This window comes from Eumetopias jubatus, unplaced genomic scaffold, assembly GCF_037043125.1.
Source record: "Eumetopias jubatus isolate StellerSeaLion01/CBP00866 unplaced genomic scaffold, mEumJub1_p1.0 scaffold_1, whole genome shotgun sequence".
NCBI classification, from domain to species: Eukaryota; Metazoa; Chordata; class Mammalia; order Carnivora; family Otariidae; genus Eumetopias; species Eumetopias jubatus.
This window is the reverse complement of record NW_028274807.1, coordinates 52264693-52275815: the sequence shown is the minus strand read 5'-3', so window position 1 is coordinate 52275815 and position 11123 is coordinate 52264693. Positions and strand designations below refer to the sequence as shown.

Sequence of the window (11123 nt, the reverse complement as noted above, 5' to 3'; positions counted from 1 at the left end):
AGGTGAGCGACGCAGGAAGTCCCGCCTTTTAGCCCCAGTTGGCTTTGGCTCCGGCTCCCAATGCTCACGCCCACCCGCCCACTTCTTATTGGTCAGTTCCCTAGTGCCTGGCATCCTTTCTTCCATTTCCTTTCCCTTTTCCACTTTCGTTCCTGGGTGAGTCCCGTCCCCCCATTCCCCTCCGAGTCGCTTTCTATTTGGGACGTGCCGCGAGCGGGCCTTCCTTTGGGACCATTGTGTACTGTGGGAGACGTGGACTGGGTGGTAGTGCGAGGACGGCCGCCTCCCGCCCATTGGCGCCGCCCGCTGTCGGGCAGTGCGAGGGCGCGTGGGATTGGCCTAGCGGCGCGCGGCCCCGCCCCCGGCCCCGCCCCGCTCCTGGGTCTCTATGTGTGTGTATCCTACAGGGGTGGGGTATCCAGCGAGTGGTCTCCACCTCCAGCTAGTGCTGCTGCGGCGTCCCGCGGCCTCCCCGAGAATCAGGCGGGAGGGGAGAGCGGGTGTGGATTGGTCTTGACGGTAATTGTTGCGTTTCCCCGTGTCGGTGGCCTGCGTTCTGGGTTGCTCCTTCCTCGGGAACGTGCTTTTACGGCGATCACACACTCCCTACCCCGGCTACCCACGCACCCTGGGCTCGTGCGTGTAAAGTAGGACCCGCGCACACTCGTGTCTCTGGACAGCTACAGCGCGGAAAGGCCGGGAGGGAAAGGGGCGCCGGGGAGGCTTGCCGCTTCTTTCCGGCCAGGGGGCCCTGGGGCAGCCAGCCGTGGGCCACGGAGGTACACAGGGGACAGCCCTGGCTTCCAGCTGCTGTCGCCGCCGCCGGCACAGTTTGAAGAGGGGTATTTAAAGACCGGAACCCAGGCTGGGCCGGGGGAGGAGGGAGAGGGAGTGAAGGGAGACGGGCGGCTAGGATTGCAGACATCCCGGGTGTGTGTGTGTGTGGGGGGGTGCGTCCGCCCGGGAGCTGTATGCGGGGCGCCCAAGACCCATGGGTCTGTGGGCGCTGGAGGTGCGAGGGGATACTCTGGCCTTTCTGTGTCCACCTTTCTCCCCCAGCTGAGGTCCGAGAGTGGCAAGGGAGGGTCCTGAACAAGGAGGGGGCCCAGACGTCCCGAAACAAAGCTTTGGACCCCTACTCCCCTTGGGTGAGACGAGAGGAAGGGAGCGAAATAAGTGAACTCTCTTCTCCTTTCTGTGCCCGCTGTTGTCAGTTTCTCACCCCTCTTTTTTTAGTGGGTTATTTGTTGGTTTATTTGGCTCTTAACTTGAGGCTAACTCCTTACCACGTTGGTTTAAAGAACTGTGTGTTCGTTTGTCCGTGTTCCCGTATCCGTACTTGTTGGTTTTAGCGGGGAAAATCCGAGTCCTAAGCCTTTGTTGACAACAGATATGTCCCTTGTGCTCCTGTAGAATAATCTTTACGTTTATATAACTCGGTGAAATCTAACAGAGTGAAAGTGAGGTTTTCAAGTGAGGCTCCCAAAATGTTTTCTGGGAGCTTTAGTTCTAGTATACATTGAATTGAGATTAAGGCAGGGATGGGGAGAACCTTGTGTTCTTATCTAGTTGGAGGAAACCTCTGTAAGTTTTTTTGTTTTGTTTTGTTTTTGTTTTGTTTGTTTGTTTTGGTTATGAGTTGGGTATTAATCAAGGCTTTGCTATGTGAAATTCGAGAAGGATGCATCTTTAACTCTTAGTGCTCCAAAAAGTTATTGTTTGTTGTGTGTACAGATTGAGAGGGCAAATTCATAGCTATTGAGAAGTTGAATCTGGGAACCTGGCATTTTGTTCTCACTGATGGAGGATGTAGTGGGTACAAATTAACCTGTTCAATTTTCCGCTGGGTAAATATTTTCATGACCAACTTTTTTTTTTTTCTTCTTAATCTGCCTTTCAAAGAACTAAGGTTCCAGATGGCAAATTCTATGAATGGCAGAAACCCTGGTGGTCGAGGAGGAAACCCCCGAAAAGGACGGATTTTGGGTATTATTGATGCTATTCAAGATGCAGTTGGACCTCCTAAGCAAGCAGCAGCGGATCGCAGGACTGTGGAGAAAACTTGGAAACTCATGGACAAAGTGGTAAGTTCTGTATGCTTGTGCCTCTGTGTAGCCTTATTTGCCCTGGATATGGTTTCTTCTTCTGTGGTTTTATTTGTACCATCAATTAATATTATTGTTACCCTTAATTAATAATTATTGTTATGGCAACAGTCTTTTGACTTGGATTGACCATTTTCCTTGCATCCATTCTGTGTTTTAAAAAGTTGGATTCAGAGCAGACTTGTTTTTTTTACCTTTTGTCCTACTCTTCAAGGTTCAAAGTTCCTCTATATGACTCAGATATGCAAAGTTTTTACTGTTGGCTGCTCTTTGTTAGTACATGGTCATAGAATAGTTTGGAAGTGTTTGCTCTGTCTTATATGAGGTTGTGTTTGTGTTAAATAACAAACGAGTGCAAACAAGTGTTTTAAGAAAACCCTCTGAGGGACCACTCATGACAACCACAATGCATGACGCTGAGAATATTTACTAGAAGAAGAACCAGATTAGTCCTTAAGTGAGGAAGCAGTATTTGAGAGAGTTTCCATTTTCATCTGTGAGAATTCATCTTCATTAAGAAACTTTTTGTTGTTGTTGTTAATGGTAGAGTTACAGTTTCTTTTATCTATTCCATTTTGAAACAGGAAACCTTTTCGATTGCACATTGTTTATTGTGAAAGGAAAATTTATGGTGGAGGTGGTGGGGCTGAGAGTATCAGAAACCTCTGTGGTTTCTGCATGTTGCTTTCAGATGAATAATAATTTTACAAGAAGAAGTCAAGCTGGATGTCAGTACCCTGAGAAGTCTGGGCAACCTGAATATTTTACTGGAGTCTACTGAGAAACTAGCTGTCAGTGTCCTAGCTTACTAAGTAGGATTATGAAATAAATATGATTAAGATGTAGCCTGCTGCTGTGCAGAAGTAATAGTTCTTGTTTTTGAAGCAGTAGTACCGTCCCCTGTATATTGGTAAATGTTTGTAATACCATCTGGTTTCATTTCATAGATATTTGGGGCTAATTATGAATTTAGTTGATGCAGGGCTCTTGATGTTTTTGTGACTGCAGAAATGGAGGTTTAAAAAAAATATCCTTTGTAGGGATGTGCTACAACAGCCTCCATGAAATCATACAGTAGCAGTTGCCTTAGTTTGGCCTGTAACTGTCTATGAATATTTGCCACAAAAAGCCACTGTCAGTGTGGTATTAGCGGTATAGGAAGGTGATAAGATTGGCTTTATTTTCATTTATCTTTATGTAAAGTACAGATGGATAGATGAATGATAGGCCTGCCATTCTAGGGCCGGTGGTGCTAAATGCAGAGCCAGAAATTTTTGCCAGATAAATATCCTTAGTTTTGGGCTTCATTGTGACCTATTTAAGCTTCTGCCAGTTTATTCAAATTGTGATATTAAAATGCTCCAGACAGAATGATGTCATAGTGTCAGAACATTGCAACTTGCTGCTTGAGGTCAGGTTTGGATTTTAGCGTTGGATACTTAAGAATGAGGGATATGCAGTGGGAAGAACTGCATATATTTGGCAGGCACAAGACTGTCTTTACTTTTCTAAAGAAAATGCAATTTAAGGTCACTCTTACTGCCTAAATCATTAGTTGGGCATGAGAGAAGGAATTCATGGTTTTCCCCCGGCTTACCTGTTATATGAGCGGGCAACACATGTGTCAGATTCTACCAAGGAGCTGCCCCTCCCTCCCTATCCCCTTCTGTGAGAGGTCATAATTTGTATGTTTGTGAGTGAATGTTAGCACAGCAAATAAAAAAGACTGATATCAGGAAGTGGTGAGCTATAGTTAATATAAAGTCATTATTTTTCACACATTAAAGAATATATTCATAATTTTGGTTTGTAACTGATTGTTAACATAAGTTTTATCCACTTATAATTATTTCACTGTGGGTTATGGTAAAAGAGATGGTTTTGTGATAGTTAAGCCTCTGCCATTGTTTATTTTATTAACCCTTTTGTGGGTTTGGGTTTAGCCTCTCCAGTTGAGAAACTTGATTCACAAGGAAAGCTATTATTGAAAGTTTCTACTTAGTGGAATGTGGGTAACGGTGTTGGCAAAGGTGCATTGGTATGACTGTCCCTATTTGTCTTCATTATTTGTCAAGAATGAAAATGATTGTGCTCATTTATGAATGCATCCAGGGGCTTTGTGGAGGGAAAGAACATAAATCGCTATAAAAGACTTCAGGATATTTATCACTACTCTATCACACAGTAATAAAAAGGCATTGATAATTACTAACTGAAAATATATTTAATCGTGTAATGCAGAAGCATCCCTCACATGTGTTTACCTTTTTTTTTTCTTTGTCAGTGGTGAAGGAGGTGGTTTTCAACATTGTCCTGGTGATTACGTCAGGATATTATGAGTCTAAAAGTTAATCCCTTGATGTATCACCTGTTTTATAAAATAACAGCAAAAGCTTGAGTTTAGCTTGCGAATAACAGTAAATAGTAACTTTCAAGTCTAACTGGTGATTACGGGAAAGGCAGGGTTAGGTGTTTAATTAGCATTTTTTTTCTTTAGGAAGCCTCTTCCAACAAGGGCAGATCTTAGAAGGATAAATATGAAATGAACTTTTAAGTTTGGTATGTTGCAGCTACTAAAAGAACTTATTTTACAGGGGATATGAAGCAGTCTCAGACTATAGGAGAAATACCCAGGAAGTGTGTAGTTTTACCATTCCCTGGCCTCTAGAATTTAAAACAGTCAACTGAGACTCCAGTTCCAACTAATTGTTACGTTTTCAGAGGGCAGACTTCTGTACAAGGTCACTGAGAGTAGGAGGGAGTCATTGCTCAGTTGTGTTTTTTTTGGTGAGATGTTAAGTGTTCTGTAACCAAACGTCAGTTTACTGAGAAAAAGAATGGTAGCATATACCAAAGCATCCCACTGAGACATGTTTTCTGGCCTTAGCTCGATGTGTCAGTTTATGTCAATAGCTAAGCCCAAACTCTTCCGGTCCCTGGATGCCTGTTTGATACAGTGACAGAACTATTACTCATGAATATATATCCAGGTTCAAATATACCTGAAATATGGAGTCTGTTTCAAAGCTGTTACAGAGATGGGTTTCTTAAAGACTTAATCAACATGTATTGAGGCCTACTATGTTCCTACTAAGTGCTTGTTACTAGGATACAAAGCTAGATAAGATGTGTATAACTCTGCCTCTGACCTGTCAAGGAACTCAGACACCAACATCAGAGCCAGGCATATAAATGGTAATTTATTATTTATATTATATTTATTAGGTAATTGCCATATAGTATGGACAAGAGTGTAATACAGACCTGTGGGAAGTACAGTGGGAGCAAAGTGAAGAAGAACTTCCTTGTTTTTCTGGCTACTGTTCAGACAGTTGTCTGTCTGGATGCTGCTGGGCACTACCTTTAGGAACAGCATTATTATACTCTTGTTGGAAATGCTGAGGTGAGGGTAAGGAAATGATTACTAATCAGTATGGGAGGAATGATAATTTATTAATGTGAGGTTCCTGAGCATGGTTTTCACAAGCGTCTTAGCCAGGTGATGGAAAATGGAAGAAACAGTTTTCCATCTAATAGATACTAAATGTACTGAGCTTACATGGATGTTCAGGAAATTAGAAAAGAATTAATTGATGCCAAAGAGCAAAGCAAGTTGAGTACCTGCCTACGTTTTGTCTTGCTGTCCTTGTCATTTATTTGAAATTACATTATTGAAAGAGTTTTAAAAGCATTTAAAAAGTGATGATGCCAAATAGCCTTTTCCTGCCTTTTACCCTCAGTACATTCAGTACATTTGTCAACCTTGGAGTGTAATTCATTCTCCATCTTTATAATTTTACTGCAACTATAATATATTTTAAAGGTTGTCAATCAAAGATGCTTGGAATACATGCAGCTGTTTTAACAACTAATAGTCGGTATACTTTTCTAAGATGAATTCCTCATACGTCTGAAAAATATTATATGTGGGATAAAACGTATGTTTTGGATGCCTGTTGTTTGTGTTTTTGGGTTTGAGATATCACCGTCCTTGGGCGCTTGGAATAGGGAATGTCATTTATTTGAATTATTCTTCATGTATTTCCTTTACTCCAGTGGAGTTCTTCCATGTTAGCAGAATCATGGGCACTATTAGACTTGGGTAGATGATAACACATTAAGTGTCTGAACAATTTTGTTTAATACTGAGATTTTGAACTTGTGCTTGGCTAAGTGAAGTGATCTCAAAGTTTGCTCCTTTCCACTTTTAGCGAAAACTTTTTTTTTTAAGATTTTATTTATTTGCGAGAGAGAATGAGAGAGAGAGAGCAGCACATGAGAGGGGATAGGGTCGGAGGGAGAAGCAGACTTCCTGCTGAGCAGGGAGCCCGATGCAGGACTCCATCCTGGGACTCCAGGATCATGACCTGAGCCGAAAGCAGTCGCTTAACCAACTGAGCCACCCAGGTACCCTCTTTTTTTTTTTTTTAAGATTTTATTTATTTATTTGAGAGAGAGAATGAGAGAGAGAGAGAGAGAGTACATGAGAGGGGATAGGGTCAGTGGGAGAAGCAGACTCCCTGCTGAGCAGGGAGCCCGGAAAACTTTTGGTAAAGTAAAAGATTTAAAGGAATCCTACTAAGTTACCTTGGTTTATCCTTGTGACATAGGACATTCATTTAACAAAAGGCTTAATCAGTTAGTCATCTTTTCAACTCTTATAAAATCTTTACAATTCAGATTTTAAATCAGCTCTTCCTTTCTTCAAAGTTCCTTTATATGCTATCTATTGATTTCACCATTCATTTATCAAATTCCATCTATGGAAAGATAGAGATTTATAAATACCCATTCCATTCTATGTAGTATGGTGTATTCTGCATACTCTAGAATGTAGTAAGTGCTGTAATGGGGTGTAAATAAAGCGCTGTAACATAGGATATGGTGGGGGAGAATGTGCTTCCTGGGGGGTGAAGAGTCGATAAGGAACACAGCATGGTAGAGGTGTTACCCAGCTACTCTTTCAAGGATGTTTTAGATTCCAGGGAAGTGCAGAACACACCAGGCTGAAGGAATGTGGGTAAAGGGAGATTGTTGAGAAGGTAAGTTAGAGAAAGATGAAGAGGCTTTCTGCTCTTTCAAGGAGTTTGGACTTTATTTGGTAGAAGAGAAATGTTAAAACCTAAAGCGGAGTGTGAAAAACAATCAAGGCTATGCTCTGGTAGATTACTTTCTTGACTCTACAAAAGATAGATTAAGAGAAAAACTTAAAAGTAGGAGTAGTAATCAAGAGGAATTAAAATGGACTGGGCAAGAAATAGTGAAGGGCTGAGCTAGAGAATTGAGAATTGATATAGAAAGTGTAGGTTCAATGTGGGAGGCATTTTGGAGGTACAATTTACAGGTCCTGGTGACCCTTTAGAGATAGAGGATGAAGGAGAAGGTGAAGTGAAAGTGACTCGAGGTTTTTAGCCTGAAGGCAGTGATGCTGTTAATGAGTTAAGGAACATAGTAAGAAAAAGAGGAAGCTTGGGAGCTGGTGCATACGTTTGTTTTGGCCATGTTGAGTTTGACATGCCAGAGTGAAATCCATTTTGAAGTCAGAAAGTTGAATGTGCAGTTAAAGAGAGAAGTTGAAACTGGAGACATATGTTTGGTAGATATGCCCACAGAGGTAGTATTTCAAGTTGTAGACCAGCAGAAATTTGCAATGCAGAGTAGAAGATGAGAGTCAGAGAAAAAGTCAAGAGACTTGCGTTTTGTCTGTGTGTGGGGTTGTACTTATAATTAGATGGCGGTGAAGGAGAGAGAATCCTGCAAAAAGCAGTGATGAGAGAGGTAGGAAAGGAATTAGGGCAGGTTGATTTCTTGGGTAGAGACAGCTTCAATTAAGGAGATAGTTTCCAATTCTGAGAAAACCAAATTCAAGTCCAAATGGAGAAAACCAAGCAGGATGAAAATTTAAGAAGTCACTGAATTTCTTGAGTAGAGGCCATTGTTGACCTTTCAGAGTAGTTTGATTTAGGTAATGGGGCTAGATTAGAAAGAATGTGTGGATAACTTAACAGTTCTGTAAGTGTGACAACTGGTGAAAAGGAAGAAAGTTCTGATAGCTTGAGGGTTTGAGCAGAGCATAACTTTGTGTGTGTGTGTGTGTGGTGCTAAAGGAGAGGTTCATAGATTGAGGAGAAGGCATGCAGGTAGGGAGTGATTTAAAACGTAAAGGAAGAAGAAATAATTAATAAAGTATCATCCTAGATTACAATGTGGGAGGGAAAGGCTAAGAACAAGAAGAGTAAACCTTGGTAGATAACTAACTTCTACTTAGATAAGAGGGAAGTAAGAAAATATACAGAGTTTTGAGAGAATTTGTAAATTTTATGTTGGGTTGTCAGGAAGTGATTTAAGGAATAACATTTGTAATGTTTAAACCACATTTTAAAATTGTATAGAATAAACAACATATATTTTAATCAGTCTTCTAGCAGTTAAGTGGGAAAATAGGTAAAACATTGAGATGGAAATAAGTTCTTATCCTGTATATTAATTAAGATCATTTAAGAAACATGCTGTGACTTAAATGATGCCACAATACTATTTATATCCACTCTGCTTGGGCATATGGGTAAATTGTTGTTGTTTTTGTTTTTTAGTATTTGTAAATTGCTGATATTTTCCTAGTAATGAAGGAAGCATTTTGAAAATAACTGACCAAATTTTTAGCTCTTTAACATACTAATATTTAAATAATTGTTAAGCTCACTCATGCTGTCTTCCAACACTAATAACAAAAATAGTTATTAAAGTAAATGTTCTACCCGTTCAGATACTGCATCAGCTAAAAAAATGAGTACTGCTGATATATTAATTCCCTATCAGGAGTACTGAGCTGGGCTTATTACTGTTTGCTGCTTTCCTGCACAAAACACTCCAGACTTTTACAGAGTTTCAGGTAGTGTAAAGAACTTTAGGAGCTGAAAAAACTCTTAATGATGCTCAACAGAGCGGTCAGTGCCCTTGGTCTAAATTCTCATATGTTGGCAATATCTGCAGAGCTTATCATGTTGTGGTATAATATAAAATATGGGAGGAAGAGAGGTACTGAGAAGTACTGAGTACCAGCTATGTGCTAGGTACTGTGAAGAGCACTTTACATTTCCTCTTCAAAGAATCATAACTTCCTCAGAGTTTTCTAGAAGAAGAAACTGGCCCAAAGTTGTAAAGCTAATAAATGGTAGCACAGGATCCTAGGTTTGAATGATTCTAGCGTCTGTGTTCATAGTATGAAGATTCAAGCACAGCATTCCATGGAATATACGATTCTTCCTCTTTCCATGAGAAGAGAATCAAAAGACTCTTTACCCCCTAATATTTGATATGATCAAATTATTCTCAAAACTTTGTACTCACTTATATAGATTTATTCACTATAGGTATGGTTATCCTGTTTGCAATATTATTTTCTTCTGAGAAGTTCTTTCTTTGTTCCTTTCTTCCTTCAACACCTTCTTTCCTCCATCAAGTATTTATTGTGCATCTACTGTATGCAAGATTCTATGTTAGGTGAAGGAAACAGACAAGTAAGAGATATGCCTCCACCTTTAAGGAAGACCAGTTTTCATTTGGAAGGAAGATAGTGAACAAATGAACACACAATTGATATTTTAATTACAGCTAATCAATTATTTAATGATGCTTATATTTAAAGAAAGCTTCATTGAAAACTGTAAATGATTTGGTAGTTGCCCCCAAATCCTAGCTTAATTAATATACTAGATTCATAACCAGTTTTATGTGCTAACCTTCTAGTTTTTCCCAATTAATATTTTATGTAGAGTTTTGATTATTTTTATACTTTTTACATTTTGTACTGTATACATATATATATATACTTTTATGTACTTAGGATGATTTGCTAAATTAAGGTGGGAAGAACTCAAAGAACTCATGGATGCTTTTTATCATAATAATATACTTCTGTGTAATTGCATTAAGGAACCTCTTAAAACATTTACGTGAGGAGCACAGACAAGGGATTCTTTCAAGCTTTTCCTACTGTTGTTAAAAATGGGGAATTTCACTTCATGGGTACATTGCTTGATTTAATATAACTGAATCCTACATGAAGTGAGGTGTGCTTTATAATGGAAGTCTGTTATAGTCTAGGCACAATTCCTTACTGTTGAAGTTTCCATTTGCTTCAGTAGAATTTCTTTCATACATTTCAGGGGCTGGGGGGAACCTAAGAAATATGTTAGCTGACCTAATACATTTTTGTTAACTTTTGACTGGAAGTTTTAATTAAGGCACCATGGGGAAAATCTTTAAATACAGGAGTATTCCAAGAATAATTAATGCTTTGGAAATTGTTATAGCACTAGCAAATCCTGTGTTTATATTTGTGCCTTTGCTTTGATATGGTCAAATATATTTTAATGTATGTGAATATACAGGATATGTAGTATATACATAGATTAGACACATATTTTTAGGTGTGTGAAACGGCACAGACATACATAGGGAGGCCCCCTTACAAATCTCTAAATACATTTAAACAAATACAACAGGCAATTGTGTCGTGTTATGAAGAGAGTGCCTGACTTTCAACTCTCGACATTAGGGTTTTGAGCAGTAAACTCAGCTATGTTCCATTTCTTTGTTTTAGTATTGTTCAGTCAAGGTTCTCTTTAGCTCTAAAATCCTTTGACTCAATGACTATAATGGAATTTGTAGCCTAACTCAATACTAAGTGTTTTGCCTTTTAGTTCAAGAGCAAAGAGTAACTTTGCTAACGAACCGATCCTTTTATGCACTAGTTGAGGCCCTAAAAAGTTCATTACTGTATAATATGACTGTAGATTTGTTCTTTTTAAAGCTTTTCTGTGTTGGGAATAGGGAGCAACTTAGATATTTCTAGAAGACGTATACGTCAGTTGAATCTGAACTTGAACCTTGTGGTGAGCTTGATTTTTCTCCTTAACACACTGTTTTTAGAAAAGCAATTTTTCTTTCTCTGGCTTTTCGCAGTTCCTTGCACATTGCGGGCACTCAATAAATATTTATCGAATTGAATTTGAC

General features: G+C 39.6%; 1 protein-coding gene across 6 annotated transcripts in view; it reads left to right on the top strand.

The window, feature by feature from the left end:
- Positions 1 to 399: 399 nt before the first annotated feature.
- The window catches only part of CBLB (Cbl proto-oncogene B), a 220016-nt gene continuing 209292 nt past the window's right edge, over positions 400 to 11123 (top strand). For all 6 annotated transcript variants that reach the window (XR_003611680.2, XR_003611679.2, XM_028119171.2 and 3 more), the window contains exons 1-2: positions 400 to 519; positions 1903 to 2084. Coding sequence is in view for 4 of the 6 variants with exons in the window: in XM_028119171.2 (XP_027974972.1) it covers positions 1917 to 2084 (168 nt within the window). In the remaining 2 variants the exon portion in view is untranslated. The remainder of the gene's footprint in view (positions 520 to 1902; positions 2085 to 11123) is intronic.